At 39.4% G+C, this 22018-nt stretch overlaps 1 protein-coding gene across 6 annotated transcripts in view; it reads right to left on the reverse strand.

The window, feature by feature from the left end:
- The window catches only part of KIAA0586 (KIAA0586 ortholog), a 68146-nt gene that overhangs the window by 23752 nt on the left and 22376 nt on the right, over positions 1–22018 (reverse strand). For 4 of the 6 annotated variants that reach the window (XM_086894014.1, XM_086894011.1, XM_086894013.1 and 1 more), the window contains exons 20-31: positions 21859–21939; positions 17419–17615; positions 17099–17217; positions 16344–16528; positions 13982–14141; positions 13164–13401; positions 12364–12605; positions 11867–11943; positions 10083–10217; positions 8285–8465; positions 4851–4987; positions 1168–1255 (exon numbers count right to left, since the gene is read on the reverse strand). In XM_086894014.1, the coding sequence (XP_086750140.1) occupies positions 1168–1255; positions 4851–4987; positions 8285–8465; positions 10083–10217; positions 11867–11943; positions 12364–12605; positions 13164–13401; positions 13982–14141; positions 16344–16528; positions 17099–17217; positions 17419–17615; positions 21859–21939 (1840 nt within the window). Of the gene's footprint in view, positions 1–1167; positions 1256–4850; positions 4991–8284; positions 8466–10082; positions 10218–11866; positions 11944–12363; positions 12606–13163; positions 13402–13981; positions 14142–16343; positions 16529–17098; positions 17218–17418; positions 17616–21858; positions 21940–22018 lie in introns of all 6 variants that reach the window. The other 2 variants (XM_086894009.1, XM_086894012.1) reach the window with 1 other exon arrangement.

Consider the following 22018-nt stretch of genomic DNA (forward strand, 5'->3'; position numbering starts at 1 on the left):
TTATAATTGCATATATTGCAGACAGGCAGGTTTTTTAGATTCTTGTTCTTAGAATGTAAGATTAAAACTGCTACACATCTCACTGTAGCACCTCCACAAACTTCTTATCTGCTAAAACAATTACCCATGGCAGTCATGTGCACAGTTTATGCTATTCCCACACTGACTTTAACTACAATCAACAAAAGATTTTTTTCTCCCTCTCTTTCATCATCCTGAACACCTTTACAAACACTGTTAAGCAACCTCCAAAAATAGCAGAGATAATACTTAGTGTCCTTCAGAACAGAAGATCATTATCTGTTACACTCCAGCTTGAAGCCCATCTCAAACCAGGTCATTTTAACACTGAAAAGTTCTTTTTCTCCCCACATTTGCATGATCTTAACTTCGTATTATCTTCCAGTTCTCCTGTAGCGCTCCTGTGTTTTCTCAAGCACAGGAACCCCTCCCTTTATCACAACATCATGAACATCTCGTTTGCTGAACAGCACTCTATAAAGCAATTAACATTCAGTTGACTACAGAAAATGCACCTTGTAATGCTCTTGGCAAATCCAAATTGAAATAAATAATTGCCAAGATTCTCATGGTTTCCATACAGATACATTTCATAGAATCATAGAATGCAGTGGATTGGAAGGGAACTTAAAGCTCATCATTTCCACCCCCTGCCATGGCAGAGACACCTTCCTCTATCCCAGGGTGCTCCAAGCCCTGTCCAACCTGGCCTGGAGCTCTTCAGGGTTCCAGGGGCAGCCACAGCTTCTCTGGGCACCCTGTGCCAGGGCCTGCCCACCCTCACAGGGACTAGAATTTCTCCCCAATATCCCATCTAACCCTGCCCTCTGGCTGTGTGAAGTCACTGCCCACTGTCCTGCTACTCCATGCCCTTGTCCAAAGTCCCTCTCCAGGGACTGCAAAGGGATCCAAGGTCTCCCTGAAGCCTTCTCTTCCCCAGCCTGAATTTCCAATCTTTTCAGTGCACCCCAACAATATCATAATTGTGTACACATACAGCCATAACTTTGTACACATGTATACAGCAATGTCTGGAAATGTTGTAGGAATGAAAAATTTTTAAAAATCAGCACAATTATGTCAGTATACAACATTTAGAAGAGATGTGCATAACTGAGAGAACTCTGCAGATTGACATTGATTTACCTTCCTGTTGCATCTCCTCAGATTTCCTTCTCACAAAGATAACTCGGGGTCTCACAGTCTCAACGTGTGCAGCTCCTTGGCTTTCCTCCTAGGTATCATACATTAAAATCACATTACAAATCTCCCTTTTGATGTAGAAGCACAGCAAGATTACATTCAGCTTCAAAAAACATCCAAAGAAGTTTTTAAAGATTCATTAAACGTGTTCTCCCTACATCTGACTTGCAAGAGAATGCAGCTCTGATTTAGCCTATTACAGCTATTCCCTCTAGACAAACATCCTGGGAGCAGCAGGAATGGATGGGCAAGTACCATTTAGACCTGAAGACACAGGAGACTTTAAATTTTTACTCAAAGCATGTAGCGGAAAGAACATAAAATTTCCCTGGTTTTTTTTCAATACCCAGGATATCTCCCTAGGTATTACCCTCCTGACTAATAAGAGAAAGATGAAAGAGAAAAGAAATATAAAAATTTCAGCACACAGGTAGGAAAACCCAGATCTAGAATTTATTTCCTTAGCCATGTTTTTAGAAAAAAAAAAAAAAAATCTTTCTTGCTCCAAGATCCATCCAGTCTGGTCCTGGACTGGATTCCCATTCCAGGGATGGGGCAGCCACAGCTTTTCTGGGCACCCTGTGCCAGGGCCTCCCCAACCTCACAGGGAAGAATTCCTTCCTAATCTCTAATCTAACCCTGCCCTCTAGCAGTTTAAAATCACTGTCCCTTGTCCTGTCACTGTGTGCCTATCTGGAAGACTTAAGCTTTCTCTTAAAACAGACAAATTTAAAGACAAGATGAGAAAAAGGAGATTATTTTCTGAGAGCATGAAGGTCTCATGGAAGCGTGACTGCAGGACACCAATATATTAAATGAATATTAAATGTCAGCAGCATAGCAGTTCTCATTGGTCCATCTGAAGTGAGGTTCTTTCCTACTGGATTTATAATACAGCAAAACTCAGTTTAAACTGAACCAAGCTGCAAACAGAAGTTGAGAGATAACACAGATTCATAACCTACAATTATGTATTCCTGAAGATTAAAAAAAAACATGTCTTTTGAAATACTAAAGAATGAAAGCTAATGAGAATAGCAAAGTGACAATCCCACTTAAAAAATGTGGATTGTATAAAAACATCCATACTTATAAAAGAATATTATGAAAATATTTTGCAAGCAAGTGATTTTCTAATATTTTAACAATGCACTTGGGACTTAAATTATTTAGATTTACCATCTCTGGAATGTGTAGCCACGCAAATATGACTTCAAAGTTCCCGTCCCTCCCATGATCAAAATGATTTATTTAGATTAGGAAGAGCCCAGCTTCCTCCAAGTCATTCTCTTGCTTCTTAGAGCTAAGACCATGGGGGAAAAATGGCCACAAATAACAGTCAAGTCCTGTATTGTTGCACAAGAATGGACAGGAGGGGTCAAAGTAAAGATGCATTTAGTCTGGCTTTCTGTCTAACAGTGGCTAAAAGCATATATAAATCTAAAAAGAAAAAAAAAAGTCTAATGCCAGAAATGGAGGAGCAGCCAAGGAATTTGGGTAGATAAGAAAATTCCTGCATGACTTAAGCCATTTGTTTTGGACTGAGTGACCACACAGACTTCACTCTTCACGACTAAAAGGCATTTGCTTGTGCCCTGTGTGAAAACTCAGTGCTCTTTCTGCTGGTGAAAACCTGACCTACACAGCAGTGCCAGGGAGAAAAGAAACCTGGCAGCTCCACAGCTCTGCCACAACCTCCCTGAGCCCAGGGTCCTGCTCACAGGAGCTGCAGAAACCACCCAGGCTCTGCCATCACCTCCCAAGCCCAAAGCCCAGCAGGACACCACCTGAAATCCTGCATTTTCTCAGGTCTCTCAGCAAACTTTGCTCCTAAATAGATTTGTCTTCTGGCTTTGTAGTATGTAGGTGATACAGTTTCATTTCAATGAAGGCAAACATTGTCTGGAGATGTGGAACAAGATGTGAGAATCAGTGACTAACTTGTGAGGAAATCCTTCAAAAAGTCTGAAGTGATTACTGCCTTAAACATTGCATAAAATGAATGAATCATCCTGAAAGCCTCAGTACCTCCTGCTCTCTTAGCTGGTATAATGTTACCAGAAAATCTGTCTCCTGCAGGCAGGTGACAAGGCAGATCCAATGGCAGAGCTGAACACAGATGCAAGCCTTAATTAAACCAGGGGAAAGGTTCCTTCTTGTCACAAGGTAGATAAGTGCTGTCACAACAAGCTTTCCAATCACCTGGTACAGGGATTATTGTTTCATTTCAGAGAAGGGTGTACAGATCTTGTACAGGATCTTACAGACACAAGTAAACATCTCTCCTGGATGGGGCAAGCACTTATAAATATGATAACCTCAAAGAAAAGACAGTGTTACCCTGTGAGAAAGTGACTTAGAGTTTTCCATCAGGAAAAACCACTCTCAGGGAAAAAAACCACACCCAACAAAACCACACGAAGTTCTGGGGTTTGGTTGCATGGTTTGAAGGGAGGGTGAGTTTTGCATGCCAGCAGGCAAGGAAAAAAAGCCACACTAAGAGCTCAGATGCAAGGAAAAGTTTCTAAAGATAAGATAATGTACAACTACCTACAGATAAGGGATAAGATAATATATTAACTATCTGTATATCTTCTGTGAAAGACACAAGTGTTACCCTCTCTGTCCCTACTACTTTTGGCTAGAATACACTTTTACCTGTGAACAGTAATTCCAAGAAAGTCTGTTCTGGTGAGCTTGAAGTAAAAGAAGTGTAACATTAAAAATCTTCTCTGAAGATGCAGCACATCACTTCAGGTGACAAATTTAAGAACTGCTCAGACGCCAATGGCACAATACACATCAAGGCTCAAAAACATAAAGCCAAAGGCACTTTAATGTAAGATACTTTAGATTATTTTTAATACTAATAAATCATCAAATACCAAAAAAAAAAATCAAGGAAGGACAGGATTTATCCATGAACACAGCAACCATGGTAAGTATATAATACTTTTAAACACACTGTGAAGCCTTACATATTAGAGAGCAGTCTGCCACCTCATTTTTAGCTTTTGCCACTTGTTACTTGAATTTAGTTAGCAAGTAAACCATCATCTCTAGGTAACAGCACATTCTAATAAAGTAGTAAAAAATTAACTGTCTAGGTTTGAAGCAGAGATCAATAAGATGTTTCTCTACCTTTAAGTGCTCTGAGGTTCATCATCCCCACTGCCTTTCCAACCCTGCCCCTACAAGGACAAAGGAAGCTCCTGGAATGCTGAGTCAGTGGGTTACAACTCATGAGGCCAAATCTCTGTTGTCACTTCCCCAGCCATGTATCCAGGATGTTATCCTGCATTTGAAGGACTGTGCCCCTAAAACATGGGAATGCCCCAATGAACACTGTATAGGACTGGATCCTGTGAGACCAGTGAAGCTGTGAGGAAGTGAGGAAAGATAAAAAAGAGGGTCTGAGCTTTAAAGAAGGGATAAGGATTTGTTATGGGAAGCACAATCACCTTTACTACACACATGCACTTTGACTGCAGCTTCTCAGCTGAATGTGTCACTTTAAATGCACCAGTTCTGTGATGCCAAGCACGACAGTGAAACAGCAAGATTTATTTTCCCAGGTTTCAGTTTGCTCCTTCTGACTAGGCACAGGAAAAGTCCTTTCAGCTCACCTGGGACAGATCCTCTGGGAGTGGTGACATTCTACAGCTTGGCTGGGCTGCTGGCAGAACAGGATTTGAACCTGGCTGTGACTCCAGTTCAGCCAAAAGCACTGGACTAGGACTTGTATCTGCATCTTCAAGAATTTCTGCTGAGAGAAAAAAAATCCTTAATGATCTGGAGCCATAATCTCCCAGTCAACTCATGTGGCAGAATGTACAGCCTTTCAAACTTGCAACACTGGGACATGCAGTGTTAAAGAGAATGATTTCCTCCTTACATGGCTCATTGTGTACCCTTTAAATTGCTCTTGTGGGGATAAAAATGAAATAAGAAATACATGGCTGTGGAAATTGAAAAAATAAATCAGCTTTATCATCTGTAGATTTCCAATGTGGCAGCATCTGAGAAAGCTTCAGAGCTGTACAGTTCATCATACCATTATATGCTTAATGAGCTTTATCATACTTAGTGGAAAGAAATTGGAAAAGCTTCTTCATTAAAATGTTTCACTCCTGTATGAACTAAAAGAAACCTGTATATAGTCTCTTTTAAAGGGATAATTTGCTCTCTAATCCAACATTTATCATGGCTTTGCAGCCTGCAAGTGTGTAAAACATCTTTATGAAAAATGCACTGACAGCTCATGAGCTAACTTTAGCCTTCTGCTATCACACAGAGCCAAAGAACGAATTTTAAGCCTAATTAACTATAATCATTGCTTAATTAACTGTAATTATTGTTCACTTTAAGACTGCATGTGCCACATTTCATTTGCATGTTGGTTTTTATATCCCTGACTTTAAGCACTGAAAACAAGGCTTTAATAAATGACTGATCAACAAGATGCTGTTATGTACCTACATGAGCAACACCTGCTCCATCCTATAAATGGACATTGTGTTTCCATAACACAAATAAAAACTGGTCACAAAACTGAAAACCCAAAACAGACACACAGTCCCCACAGACACCTCTGTGAGTGATTCATTCTGACAGAGGAACTGAGTATCCACTGCAAGGTTTCATGTGCAGAGGTGCACACCCTCAAATATGTGAGCTCTGACACCCATGGGTGTAACTATAATTTAGTATTAGCCCTGAAAATAATTACCAAATAAAATGATGGACCTGAATTGCAGCTGTTGTGGCTATCAGGAAATAGTTGACTTGCACTAGAGGCTGAAGGACAGGCAATCACATCCCAGGGGAGAGAGAAAAAAGGTTTGGAAGGAAAGTGGAAACAATCACAGATCATTCCTTCCACCCTTCACCCGACCCTCCCTCCAAACCAGATTGTTTTCTATTCACTGTTCACTTCACTAACAAAAGGACTTAGAAACAAGGATTTCTGTTTCTCCTTGATATGAAAACAACTCTTGTCTTGAAAGCAGATCCAAGCTTTTATACAATGTCGTTTCCTTAGCAATGCAACAAATTACTGTGCTGTGTTCAGAGGGAAGGAAGCTAAATTAAAAATCATCAGAATGCAACAGAACTCAGTCTGGGATTATAAAGTTTATAAGTAAAAGCACAGGGCATTGCCCTATGGCAGTTAGTCCAGGGCACTTGCCTCCTCTTAAAAATATGCTGCAATAAAAACTGAAAACAACACTACAAGATTCAGAGAGAAGCTTAAAAATCTGCAGAGAAACACACTGCTGGTGGATTATCATCACATGCAGGAACTGGTTTGAGAAGTGTTAAAATATTTACAGGACAGTCAAAGGCCATCCTAAATTAAATTAAATAGATTAAAAATATATATTTTTAAAGATACAAGGAGATACAACCCTGTTGTGCCAGATACAGACAAGGACAGTCTGGGTAAGGAGGACAAAAGGACAGACAGACATAGAGACAGGTTCTGCCATTAACAGGCATCTTCCAGCTCCCTGGTCCTGAGCACTGTTAGAGACTTACAGAAAAGAGAAATCCCAGAATCCCAGAATGGTTTGAGTTGGAAGGAACCTTAAACCTCATCCTGTTCCATCCCTGCCATGGTAGGGACACCTTCCACTATCCCAGGTTGCTCTAAGCCCTGTCCAACCTGGCCTGGAGCACTGCCAGGGATCCAGGGGCAGCCACAGCTGCTCTGTGCTTCCCCACCCTCTCAGAGAAGAATTTCTTCACCACATTTAATCTAAATCTCTCATCTTTTAGTTAAAACCATTCCCCCCTGTCTTACACTGTCTGCAGATGATCTGATACTGATTTATTGCTACATCACAGTGTCCTTAGTGCTGACTGACCTCTACCAACACAGAGTCAAAGGAGTGACTTGGAGAAATCTCTTATCTCAGGAAACCTCACGCAACCGATCTTCAAACAACCTTCAACAAACTACTTTAAAGGAAAAGTTTGACAATAGATAAAGTACAGAACATATTTTCAAGGCTGACACTGGTGTAGTTGTCCAAAATGTTAGGTCATAGCTGGTTTAAAAGGTTATTGTGTGAGCAGTTCAAATGTTAATCACTTCAAAACCAAGCAAATATTCCACTTTCTCCAAGTTTGTTTTTGCCACGTGTTAAACACATTTAATTTCAATCCACTTCCTACTGGTCAAGGGTTAATAATGTGAGATAAGTTTCTCTTGTCAAATTCATAAATGTGAAAATTAAAAGGACAGAAAACCAGCTGTTTGATCACTGTAATTTACACAACTTTTGATGAATGAGTGCGACCACGTTTGTGTTGCAACAGTGTAGTAATTATTTCAGTCTAATTTAGACACATTTAAACCCACAGTCAACAAAATAGTTTCTACATGCTTGCAGCAGCTACATTCAAGGAGTATAAAAGGACATTTTCAGACAACAGAGAACCTGGGATAAAAAATAAGGAAGAGGAAGGACGGACCACTGGTTTCAGCACTACTTTCAACTGAAATAAAATAAATTTCCCTGCTTTATCACAGCAACATATCCCTGCTTTGTACAAGATGTGTGTGCCTGAGCTATCCATCTGGGAAAACATTAATTTCTATACCATTAGAGGAATATATGAAGCTAAAATATATTGCCATTTATGAGCCACTGCAGCATTGCCACGATGGAGTGATAAAAGGAGCAGTACTGAGCAAGGGACAGACAGAAGGAGCTTGAACTGCTGGTGTTAACACCTGTCCAATGGAAACTGCTTCCATCTGTTTCTCAGAACTGAATTTGACTTAAAAAAATAAGATACACACTTTAATTTTGTATAGGCAACTGGGTATTTGCCATGATTTTTATTCCAATTGTAGGAAATTGCTAAGAAGAGTGAAGACAAGGCTTGAAACAAATCCAGCTCTTGAAACAGGAACACTAATAATTTCATTGTAGGAATTGCCTGTAAATATTGGATTTTGAATGTATGGTCTGAAATTATTTCAGATTCTGCTATGGAAAATCCTCCTAATACACATGAATATAATAGAGAAAAAACAAGAACCAATTTGTACCTCCAATTTGGGGAAGCTGCCCTGGAGATGCAGAACGGAGACTCTGGTGTGGTCTGTGCCCAGAGCTCTGAGCAGCTGGATGCTCCATAAAAATGGAATTTCCCATCAGGATTCTCTCCTGTGCTCTGGTCAGCCTCGGTCTCTGACCTTCACTGAGCTCCCCAATGCTGCCATCAGAATCCTGCAGAGAACACCAAAACCACAGCACATATAAAAATCCAGAGTAAGTCTTCCAAACCCAGGCATTGTTTTCCAATTGTATTAACCCTGAAAGCATTTTTAAACTTAAGTTTATTCTATTTGCATTGGATAAAGGAAACAAGCCCTAGAGATATCATCTAGATTTGAAGTTAAGATATCAATTTATCAGTACTGGACAGAAAAGAAACACTTGCAGCCAAACATTATTTATTTTGTTAGTGGTATCTCAACGTGATCAGAACCTAAGTTACATTTTTAGCACATGAAGCCTTTGATATTATAGATTTGGCCACTGTTGATTGCCTGACCTTGAAACATTGGCAGCATCTAAAAGCTATTGACTCTCTGCACTGCATGTCAGATAAAAGCTTCAATTTTCAAGTAGGTTTTGGGGGCACTAAAAATAGGGATGGTTCCCTGGATTCTGACTTTCAAAGCTGCAGGTTAAACCCAGGTTGCTTCCAAGTAGAATGCACACACACACACACACACCACACAAATGTGCAGAGTTTCACTCTAAAGCAGTACAAGAAACATCCAGGAGAATGTTGATTCTCCTCTAAAGGAGAAGGGACACCTCCACCCACCTTGCCAGAATCTGGGGGCAGTTTATGAGTGCCTTGTATGGACAGACTGAGTGGTCTGTGATGATGGGAAAAGGAAAAAGCCAATCAGAGCTGCACTTGTAATTGGCAGTGCTGATGAGAAAATGTCACTGCAATTACAGGCAGACTTGGGAGTTAATACTGTAGAAAGCTTTTCACCAAGTCCAGCCACCGGAGCTCATTAGCAAAATAAACAAGCAAAACCAAAAAAATTAGCAAAGGAACAGCAAGGAGGTGAGTCAAGCTGGTAATTATTTAGACTAAACTGACCAAGACAGAAGGAAGAAACTGCATATGCATCAGTAGCATCACAAAAAAGCAGTATCTGCTGTAAATAAAGGTGCTCATGAACCATTGCTGCAGTATTCAAAGTTCTTTTCTTTCAAACATTCCTCCAGCTATGTCAGTTAGAATAACACCCAGTCCAAAATGCTATTTTCCAGCACAGAAATAACTCAGATGTGTGACAAAAAATTGTGATGCAGATAATTACATTTTTCTGTGCCTCTTTTTTTTTCTGCCAACTGAATAGGAATTTTTGAGGTTTTGTTCCAAGATCAGTTTCAACAGCATGTGCAAAGTACATGTAAACACTTGCTGGGTTGTTCCTCATAGCTCCCTAAAACACTCCTGTGGCTTTTAAATGCAGTGTATTTGTACTGTTAAGCATTCCACCTGCATTGCTGAAGTGACAGAAAATTCCCTGGTACTCCAAGTGGCAGGACAAACCTGGGACATGGGGACAGTCACACAAATATCTGGAAAATGAGGTACAGATGATGTACAGATCGTTTATAGCACTGAGACTTCTTTAAAGAGTTTTACACAAGAACAAAGCCAACAGAAGTTGGATCCCTTGCAGCAGGGAATGAAGTGTATGAAGCTGTTCTACAGCCAACAGGAAGGATAAGCTTGGGATATTTTATCTACTTTTAAGTAGGAAAAAATCACTTCAAAACTACTGTACTGGAAAGCCAAGAACTGTAAATTACCTCCAAGTAGTCTACTGCTTCTTGTGCAAAAACAGGTGCTTGATTTATTTTGGTTAAAAGAGTCAGGACAGGATCCCTGTGATAGCCTTTATTCATTCTCCTCACTACCTGCCCTTCACTTGGAGGATCATAATCCTAGAACAAAGAAACAAAACAAAACAAAAAAATCCATGTAATGCATGCTCCCAAACTGGTTTTTGGTAGGAATTTGAATCATTCTTACTATAGTTCACAACCAAGTTTTTTTTAACAGTAAGTTTCCACACTGAAAAATTATGCCATGAAAATTCAAGCATTTAAAAATAAGCAAACAGATGACACACTGTTTTATCTTTTAAACCACAGACATGCACATTTCTTTATTTGATACAAAAGACTGCAACACTTAAAGAGGAACAAGGCCCTTCAGGCCTCCAAAGATCAGGGATGCAGTTAAATCCTAAAATCCTTTGCTAGGAACTATCTGGCTGCAGAGCTGCTCTCACCAGCAAGGAATTACCTTCCTCAACCAAACAGCCTGGACTGAGGATGGAGAAATACTAGAAGGAGCTACAATCCAGCTGACAAAGAGAGGGAAGAACATCTCAGCAGGCAAATGCTCCTCTGATGAAGAGAACTTTAATTTAGATGCATCTGATATCAGAGTTTCAAGCCCAGAGTTTGAGAGGAAGTGTGGCAGACAGAGGAGGCACCTAGATCTGCCAGTTCAGGGCACAGTCTCACAACTGTGGTGGTTGTTTTGGGGGGCTCTGTGCAGAGCCAGGAGTTGGACTTGATCATTCTTGTGGGTCCCCTCCATCTGAGGATGTTCTCTGACGGTATGACTTGAATGAAATCATGGATATTAAATGAGAAGGTGAAGTGTGCCCATGACTGTGCAGAAATGTGTAGGAAGGACAGGCCAGGAGAAGAGGACTCCTGCTCCAGAACATTAAACTTGCCTTGTGGAGCTTGGAAGGGCCCTCTGGAAGTTGTCCAGCCCAATCCAGCTGCCCAAGGCAGCCCTGCTTCCAGTATTTGGCCACTCCACACTATAAACATCTTTTATGTTTAAACCAAATTTCCTGAATTTCAGCCTATGTCCACTCCATCTTGTCTTTCACTGGTTCTTTCTTTGTTACTTTTTCCCACCACATACTTATATATTGGTAATGTATAGCTGCCCCCAGAGCTTCCTCTTCTCCATATTCTCTCCTATCTCCTATAATTTATGTCACAGCTACATCTTACCAAGAAGCTTTACACAACATCAGAGAGGGAAAGTCCAGGCATTTGAGGAATACCAAAAGAGAAAGGGAATGGAGATTACCTTGACTTGGGAGGCTTCCAGAACCATGGACTAGAGCAGACATTGGATAAGAAACTATTCTGATGTTTTAAGCAGCTCTGACTAACTCCAGCCTCAGCTAACCCACTTTAATAATTTAATCACACAAGCAATTAAAAGATGACTCAAAGCTGCAACAGCTCAGAGCATAGCAATGTTCTATTCTGTTTAAGATACCTTAAAACTAGAAACAATAAAGAAATAAAAGTGCAAAATGGCTATCTCTCACCTACAGAAGTACATAAATCATCCAGCTTTTTAAAAACACAAATTAGTTTGTATAATGTGATCTTTTTTCCTTTGTTGTTCTGACATTCTAGCACTCTTTTTGAGTATGCAGTTTAAAAGTGTGAATTAAAAAGTTGGTGAGTGAAAATGTTTAAAGCACATCCAATTCAGCAGGATGCCCAAGGTGGAACCCACATTATCTCTGATTCCTTATGAAAGAGTTCCTTACCATTTCATTGGCATCTCGGAGAGTACTGGATAAGCTCTCAGTGAGGTTTGGAAGAGACAATCCTCCTTCTGCTAAGGCTGAAAAATATTTTATGTTACAACTATTAAAAACATTCAAGTTACGTGACAGAAAACCCAAGCCACATTCTTCAGTAAGTGCAACACTGTGCTATAGCAAATTTGGAAATTCCTACTGCCGAATGTCTATTATAAAGACATATTTTCATATTTCTTTTCATATTTCTTTGCTTTCAATAACAGCAAAGTACCACATGGTACTTCAGCAAGACAAGTCCCAATTATTTTCCAAGTTGATCTCATGACAAAAGAGCAGATTGAATCTTTTTTCTTTAATAAACAGCAGCGTTTTGTTCGGGCGACGGGAAAAAGAACAACGAGGTCTTGTCAATCTTCACGATCTGGAAGTTAATGCTTGCAGCTTTATAAGAATAAAAAAAAAAAAAAAAAATTCAAATTCAAATTTCCACAGTTGGTTACCTGCTGCAGGCAGTGGCTGTCCATAGGTGAAGAGCACCTCCCCTTCTGAGAGGGGTCTGTCCGTGGTCTCGGTCTCTGTGGGGGTGAGGCTGCTGTCCCGCGTGGACGCCCCGGAGCTGGCCGTGGGCACAGGTGATGGCACCTGGGCACTGCTGGGAAAGGGCTCAAAGGACCTCGCTGGCAGCTGCTGAGATGGCAAAACCAAGGCCTCTGGTTCCTCATCATTGGCCACTGACATCTTCCTGCAAGGTCAGAATGTGCACTGTGAATACACCAAGACACGCTGAACACTGCAGACCAACATCTTAACTCAATTCTGAAAAGAAACTAATTCTGAAATATTTTCTCCAATGCAAGAGCACAGCATTTTCCAGAATAATTCAACAGTTAACATGGTTAGATAAATAATGATATCTGTGAGTTTCTGGTTATAGCTAAAAATTAGCATGTGTATTACCAAGGAGGCAATACAAAAATTAAAATACTAATAGCACAATATTTCATTGTCACTCTTTGTATTACTGGCAGGTGTAGCAATACAAGTTCACTAAATACAGTGTTCAGCAGGGCAATGAATAAGGGCTGATTAATCCTGAGAAAGGCCCTGATTTCATATTTTTCTCTAAAATGCCCTTCAAGCAATTAAAAAAACTGAAAGCTCAACCCTGGATTATCTCAAATGCCTCCTGATACATACATTAAGCACTTCTTTCTGCTGACATCTTGAGCATATATGGTAAAAGAACATCCATATTTCAGCTTTTAAGAAATGAGAAAATTGTGCAGCCTGTTGAACTTACACAGCCCTGGGACAGAGAGGTTCTTCAGGGACAGGACTGGGGTTCTCTTCTTCCAGAGGAAGTTCTGCACCATCCCACGGGTTTGGAAGCTTTGGACTTTCCTTTTTATCAGCCTGGGAGCCCCACTCTAAGACAGGAGGGCTCGGTGTGGCTCCTGGGGAAGGTGTGGTGACAGGGGTGACCACAGGGGTGACCACAGGGGTGACAACGTGGCCCATGGCAGCTGCAATCTCAACTCCTGCACGTGGGAAGCCAAATTTCAGATCAGAAAGGAAAGCAGGAAATACATCTCAGACAGAGAGAGTCAGTTCTAACAAGCACTTGCAGTTTTTGTGATACTTTTTAATTGTTATAAAGACTAGATTAAGAATTGCTTCTTTTATGTACAGTGTTGGCACCTGAAGAAGTTTGAATAAAACCTCAATTTCTTCCTCAAGGGAGACTGCTCTGCATTTTAAAAAATCAAGCTGCTTTACTGGAAGAGTGTACATTTGATTTAATTAACATTACAAGCACAGGAAGGAGCAAAAGACAGCTATTTTTCTGATGTGAGAAATTGTGGAGGGGGTGGGAGGGGTGGATATCACACAGACCATAGAAATGCGCATTAATTTTGAAAATAGAACTGTTACCAAATAAAAGATGTTTGCTTTCTATATAAATTAGCCCATAAATTCTTGTAGAACATGAGTTTCCACTTGAATTATAGCCTCAAGAATATTTATCTTGAGAGATAACATTTCTTTGAAGAAGAAAATTAAAGGCAGTAGATTAAAGCATATTTGCTACTTCTAAACTTCCATTATTATTTTCAATACCTATTTCTTTAATTTTTTCACGTCCATGAACATCCCCACTCATCTCTGGAGGAGATGGAGATGAATCTGGAGTTTTGACCTGAGGGGATTCTTTTTCTGAAGGTGGTGTTGGTGGTGGTGTGGCCTGAGGTGTTGGCACTGGAGTAGGCACAGGAGCCTCCTGAGGGGAAGAAAAATCATAAGCACAGTTAGGATCTCCCAGCAGAATTCCTGCCTTCCCAGGAGCCCCAGAGAGAGCTGAGGAAGAGAGGGAAAGGCAGCTCATCACAGAACAGGAACATCCTGATTCTTCCATGGATCTAACTCCTCTCCGGGAAGCTGCACCAGGACAAAATAAATTAAAAGCAGTGAATTAGGCATTAAAAGGATTAAATTGGGAAATCATTATATGTAGAACAGAAGACACCATTTCAGTTGGAAGGGAGCTACAATCATCACCCAGTCCAACTGCCTGACCAAAGTTCTGGGCTGACCAAAAGCTGGAATTTGTTGTTAAAGGCATTGTCCAAATGCCTCTGAAACACTCACAGGTTTGGGATACCAAACACCTCTCCAGGAAGCCTAATCCCATGTTAAACCACCCTCTTGTTAAAGAAATGCTTCCTAATGTCCAGTCTAAACATGAATTCTATTATATGGATTTTAATAAAGTACTTGAGACAATGTTAAGCAAGAAAATATTTCATGCCACGGATAAAATTGAGTCAGCATGATGAATTTATGGTAAGAAGAATCAGCTAAAAGAGAATTACAAACAAAGCAATAACCAAGACAGCAAGGCACTGAAAGAAGCACAAACAGAATTGTGATGTTCCTTAAAAAGATGACAGAAATGGACATAAATATGACAAGCAAATATGATGGCTGTTGTTTGGGCAGCTGTGGAGGAATATGCTGGACCTTTCTGGGGTTTTTCCAGCCTTGTTCTCTGACAGTTCATAAAGAAAGAAGGCAAGGAGGCTATAGGAAGACTTCCAGGCTAGTTTCTGAAGAGTATGTCCTCAAGCTGATGATTTTTATTAAAATTTCTCATGGGAAGTGGAACCTGCCAGCACATTTGGCAGCTCACACCCAACCGTGTGACATCGTGAGCACCAGAGAACTCAGTAACAGCTGAAATTCAGTTCTAGACAGGAAAATTCACAGTGGGAAGGGAAAAGTCAAGAATGCATAAACTACATATTCAAGAACTTGTGCTATAGACTGAGCACAAATGGAAAAAGAAGAATTAAAAAAAAACTTTGCTAGCTATCCTTTAACTTGTGCTATCGTGCTACAAAATGTGGAAAGACTTTAAAAAAACATAATTAGGTACCTGGGATTCCAATAAAGACAGGAGATAATCACTACTACAGCTCAAGGCATTGAGGAAACCCCAACTTGGAGACCACATTATTATTAAAAATGTCTACTAGTGTTACCTGTGCTTGAAACAAATTTAAACTGGAAAACATCTAAGTGCTGCTTAACAGCAAGACTCAAAAAATGTTTCACATATGGATGGTTGCTTTCTTTGCTAATCAAACAAGGGCCAAAGAGGACAAAACTGATCACTTGGAGTGCACAAATATATATATATATATAGCAAGGAAAACTCAACCACTTCAGCTAAAGGATATTTCAGTTTAAGCTGACAGAGAAAGAAAAGGGAGATCAGTAAACAGAATGGAAAACAGAAGAGGTTTCTGAGCATCAGAACAAGCTGAGAGGAACATCAAGCCCTCCTCAATCTGAAATGGAGTGGAAGAGATGCTGGGGGGCTCAGGTTAAGCCCTCAGCAGTGAAACCTTTACTTTTGCCTACAGAATCACCTCTTTGTCCCTTGCAGCAGGCAGCAGGAGGTTTTTCAGTCCATCTGCACTGCAGCAGGACAGAATGACTGATTCCACTTTCAACAAAGCCTTCCATAGTTGGATTTCTAAGCACAGCAATTTCCACAAGCATCCCAAAGACATTACACAACACCAGATTGCAGCACAGTCATGTTGTTATCAAAGTAAGAGCCAGCTGTCATTTGATTATCAAAGGGAACACAGGAAATTATCCTGTATTACAGGAAGCTCTACTCATCAATTAAGCATTTATTCAAAACTACTGAAGTCAAAACTCAGAAAGAATTAATAGTAATTTTAACAGATATTAAAGAATGGCTGCAAGCCCGTAAGGCCAAAAATAATATTGCTCTCAGCTTCCATTTCTTCTTAGATGAGGAAATTAATTTCTTCATCTCTCATTTGTTTGCAAGAAAGCAGAATAACTATTTTTGGTTGAAAACAACATGAGCTATCTTTCAACAACATGAAATAAAGTACCAAGTCCCTCAGAAGTTCAGTAGGAAAGCTTAAATAAAACAGACTCTTACCATCACTGTGGTTGTGCTGGGAGGAACACTTGGATCAGGAACTGCTCTCTGAGCTCGACTGTCACCCAGCATGGTTGCAATGGTTTCACTGAGAGCTTCTTTTACAAAATCATTTATCATTTCTGAGTCCACAGGGATACCAGCATTGACAAAGAGCTGAAATCCTCCACCACCTGCAACTTCAACTAAAAATGAAGGAATGTGAAGCACACAGCCAGGTCTCACTTCCTAAAATCCATGTACTGTACTGCAGCCACTCACTCCCTATGAAATTTTAAACATCACTTTGCAAAAAGTGATTTGTTTTTAAACTTCCAGATAAACAACAGTGGAGAAACAAATCAGGAGCATAAAAGAAGGCAACAGCAAAGGACAGTGACATCACAGGAGAAATGCTTTTCTCTCCATTCTCACACATTCATAACAGAAGCAATTTTGGACGTATCTATTGAAAAAAGAAAGGCAAACATTACAAGCTCAGCAAAATGCCAAATGTGATTTAGGTGGCCAATAACAGAAGGTGATTTGTACAGTGCTGTTATTCTAAGTCTTTTTATTTTAGATCATTCATTTCAATGGCCTTGTAACACTTGCTCTGTCTCAACATAAATTCAGGTATGCACTGCTGCTTTTCTCAGTTTCATTAGTTCAGGTTTATCCACCCTTAGGCTGAGGCAACAGCCACCTACACAGCTTATTAAAATTAGCCAAAAATTGAGATAATCCATCTGCTGAGAACAATAATTCCTACTTACCAATGTTAGGGGTTACAACCTCACAGTCTTCACTCTCTAAGCTGCTAATGCTGGGCACTGTTTCTCTCTGAGCTGGGCACATCTCACTGACAATTTTTGCCATTATTTCCTGTTCCACCCTGGCAGAATAAAACCCACCTAAGTGTCAGTAAACACCAAGACACCTAAGAGCACACAAAAGGGCATTCTTGACATAAAATGCAAGGCAGCTCAAAGGAAAATGGGTAAGGGAATGGAGGACAGAAAAAGAGGAAGGATAATTAGGGAATCATTCCTTCTTCCATATATATTCTTTGCCACTTTGTTAAGTTGCAACTCACCATTTTATCAACTTGTTTTCTATAGTTTCTCTCTTTTCAATCAGTTCATCCAAAATATCAGCAGGCTGCTGAGGAGCAGAAGCCACTGGAGGAAACAAAGGACCATTGTCTTGTGGTGAGGCAACTTTCAACTGGCCATTAAGCTCCAGAAGAGGCTCAATGAATTCTGGAATTTCATCCGTCTCCTCTTCCTGATCCTAATAAATAAGCAGTAAATTAAGTTATGGTACATTTCTGGAAGGCAATGTCACTGAGGTAGCTGTCAGGTTTTTTCTTTCAGAAACATTTGTGGATGTATGACAGCACACAAACCACATTCTCCCTCCTCAGTGCGTTGTAGTTAATTGATACAACTCTAAGCTTAGCAAATCATAAATCTGTAGAGGTATAAAGCCATAGGAACTGCTCAGTAAAACATGATTTGGCTCATATTTCCTGCCTGTGCTGTGTGCAGGGCAGGGAGCCAGTGGCAATGCTAATACTTGAAAAATTTACTTGTGACCTGCATCAGGTTTCTTTAATGTCACACCAGAAATGCTCCTCCTCTAAACAAAAAATTTTAGGAAACATTCTACAATTATTTGTTGGGTTAGGGGTTTTTTTTGTTTGTTTGGGTTGGGTTTTGGTATTTTGGTTTTTCTTAAAATAAATCAAACTTGTTCTTTAGAGTCTCCAGTCTGAAAAGACAAATTCACAAAAGTTAACGAGCATGTAGTCAATCAAAACTCTAATAAATTTGCCAGCACTGAAAACTAGACATTAATAGTTTACACATATGTCACACGTGTGTTTACACTTCCACTAACTTCAGCTGCTGGAAGTTGGAAGGTATTTCTGGGCAGTAATTCAGACAACACTCAAAGACATCTTGATTTTAATGTTAAAATGCTATTTCAAAAAAGTCAGAGAAGTGACTTGGTGTTTTAAAATATCTGGGTTTTCCCAAAGATGCCTCCCTCCTTTTCCCCCCTGGAGCACAAACACAGCACCAAGTCTCAAAAAGCAGCCACTAACCCATCATATTTTAATGTCTTCTGATGAATGAGAACCTGCAACCTCCACTTCTAATATTGAAAACAATTGTCTCTAATAGTAATATGACTCTCTGAGAAGAAAATTTGGCATGCTAGAAAGAGATGAGGAGCTGAGACCTGAATTACCAGTGAGAAATATGTGATGGTGCATAAAAGCTAACTGTAAATAATATTTTCAAAGATTAATCTCCAACACAGTGAAAGGAGAAAGAAGTCTCCTTTTCCCTTATATAAATTCAACTTATTTTCATCCCACAAAATAAGAAGACCCCATGCTATATATTATCTATGAAAAAAAAGAAAAAAATCACAGAAAAGAGAAAGAACAGAGAAAGGAGGAAAAAAGTAACATTTCCCTGTCTCCTTCCCCACCCCAGCATTAACACTTCTCCTACCCTAACACATTTTAAAACTGCAGAGTCAGAGAGGTCCCTGGTGGGTATTACACAAAGAGCTACTGGGTCTTTCTGGATCTTTAAATAATCTTCAAAGAAGGGAGAACACCAGAATATGTGTATTTGAATGACAAAGAAAGATCTTTAAACCATTCTAGGCATAGAAATGAGCAGTGAAGTTGAAGTCAGAAGGCCCTGGGTGCCTTGCAAGCTGCTCAGCAGTTCAGGCTGTTGGGATATGTGTATTGAGGACAATAATTCATTCTGACAGCAAATGTAAAGATGTCTTTGTCCAGCATTTCATTATGCATTTTCCTCTGCCTGCATTACTCCATAAATTTTCTTTGATGTTGCCTATTTAATACCTCTGAAAGTATGCAAAATACAAACATCTGGATTAAATAAAGCAAGTACATACAATACATCTTACATCTATTTAGTAACTCTGACAAACTTCTGCAGCTCTACTGCATTTCTAAAATATTTTATATTTTATAGCACACAAATCCACAATAATGCACAAAATTATATTCATTTGGGGGTGATATATTATCTCTGCTGAAATAAAAAAATAATGTAATAGTCAGTATTTAATTATACAGATTGAACTTGAACATATATCAACTTGTAGACCAATCTTGAGTAATCTGCACTAAATTCTGCATTTTGCTTCCCTGGAGACTGTTGAAAATATCTATCACAACCCCCAATCAAAACATGGCATAAATTAGAAAGTCTTTCAGATATGATTGGAATATTAATCATTGTACTTTATAATAAAGTATCTAGCCAAAATTCTATTTCCCAAATTACATTCAGATAGTTACCAAAAAAAAAAAAAAAAAGTTTGAAATGAATAGATGTTATAGATTAGTTTTGTTCCATTACTAAACATGTACATGCAGAGTCTTTTATTAAAGACTCCTGAAACTTAAGCCATGGATTTCTTCTTGATGGATTTCTAAAGCCATTCTTGGGAGCAAGGTCAGGCTGCACTGCAGGTGCCACCTGTGAGCTTTTGTCTGAATACAGAAGTGTAAAAATATCAATGTCCTGCCCAAGAGCATCAAAGGGAAATGAGGGTTGAGGAAAATACATTTACTCTGAGCTCTGCAGGTTCCACATTTTGTTGTGGCATTCAAATTGGAAGCAAAAATTCTGAGAGAAAAGCCCCTGCCTTGCAATTAGGACATATTCAGAGGGAGTAAAAAGTTCATTTAATCTGAAATCCCAGGAAGTTTGCTACAGAAACTGCAGGATGTGGCTGCTTGTAAGAATTTGAGAGGAGACTCAGTAGATCTGAGAGTCAGCTGTGGGCTCATGTAAGTTGAGCAAGTTTCTCACTCTGAAATAATCCCAGAATCACAGAATGGTTTGGGTGGGAAAGGACCTCAAAGACCATTTTGTTCCAAAGGCCTGCCATGGCCAGGGACACTTCCAGTGATCCAATCCCTGTCCAACCTGGCCTGGAACACTTCCAGGGAAAACAAACACAGAAAAAGGCAACAAAAACAAACAAAAAAGGAAGATATTTCACACAAATCCTACTCAGTTCTAACAGAATTAAGCTTTCATAATAAAAGGGGAGTGGGGGAAGACAACAAAAGCTATTTTTTTGTATAGCATTTTATGCACATACTTTCATGAATCTGAAGACTCTTTTATAACAATAACTTTGCTTTCTTTTGATGTCTTAAATACCCCTGCCACTCCAGAGACTGATTTTATGCTTCCCTGTTGTGTTTGCTTTGCACATTTTTAAGAACATTGTCTGTGTGGTCATAGGCCAAACATATGTTTCACTTGGAACATTTTTGGTATTGTGGTTAAAATATATCCCATTGCCAAAAGTAAAAGATAAAAGCAATCCAGGAAAAATAAATGAAAAAAGAAAAGATGAGTAACTATTATTCACATAATAAAAATTTAACATTGCAGCATTTTTTGATAGTTCCTAAAATGATTTCTTTAAAGCCTTTTTCTTGTGCTAACACAAGAACAACGTCCACAGAGTTTTAACTCCTCCCCTCCAGTAATATAAGATAATTTTCAAACTGTAAATGAATAAAGCATTTGCACACTTTTGATAGACAAACCATCAAATTAGGTCTGTTTTAATGAACTGATAATGTGAAATGATTCATTCATTTAAAAAATAAATCTACCTGCAAGCTCTAGGGCTAATATTTAATGTGCACTCTAATCCTGGGATCAGGAACTCATAAAAGAAGTAAAAAGAATATCTTTTGGGGTAAATTTTGATTACACACAGTAGATTTTGTTCAGTAAAGTGAAACACAGGCTGGTTCACCAACCTTGAGTGTGTCTCAGGACCCCCCAGACAAGAGGTCAGCTAACCAAAGGAAGGATTTACTACCTAAAAAAATTAAATTGTAAAAGAGGATCTCAAATAAACCTGTGTTACCATAAACCAGGAACAACAACACTGCCAAGAATTTCTTCTGAATATCTCAATCTAACCCTTATCTAAATCTGCCCTCTGTCAGTTTGAAGCCATTCCCCCTCTGTTCTATCACTCCAGGCCCTTGTCCAAAGTCCCTCTCCAGTTCTCCTGGAGCTCCTTTAGGCACTGGAAGGAGCTCCAAGGTCTCCCCAGAGCCTTCTCTTCCTCAGGATGAAGAACCCCAGCTCTCTCAGCCTGTCACTATATTCATTACATGCAGAGTTTGAAATTGTAAAGTCTAAGTGCTATAATCACTGCTGATTTTAGAGAACTACTTGTATTTCTAGTGGATCCTAACATATCCAAATAAAAGCTAATTTTAGCTTTTTACTCTAATTTTTCAAAAGCTTCTCTACTCACCAACACACAGTAATTTCTAATATCCTCTATAACACTGTAAACAGTTCAGTCTTACTCACAAAGTGTACTTTTAAAGCTGCTAGGAAAGCAAAATAGTTCTTTACACCGTGTTTCCAGTTTTGACAGAATAATATGAAACAAATACAAAAATTATTAGAAGGAAAAGACACCTTTGCAATGGGATTACCTGCATGACATCAGTAACATCAATGAAGTTAGTTCCTGGAAATGTTGTGTCTTCCTCTTCACTGTGTACTTCTTCTGGAGTCTTACAAAAACAGATTGCAGTTGTTAGGTATTTCATCTTGGGGGGGTGGAAATGCATTAGCAGAAAAACTTCATGACAA

Source organism: Cyanistes caeruleus, chromosome 6, assembly GCF_971803275.1.
Source record: "Cyanistes caeruleus chromosome 6, bCyaCae1.hap1.1, whole genome shotgun sequence".
Lineage (NCBI taxonomy): Eukaryota > Metazoa > Chordata > Aves > Passeriformes > Paridae > Cyanistes > Cyanistes caeruleus.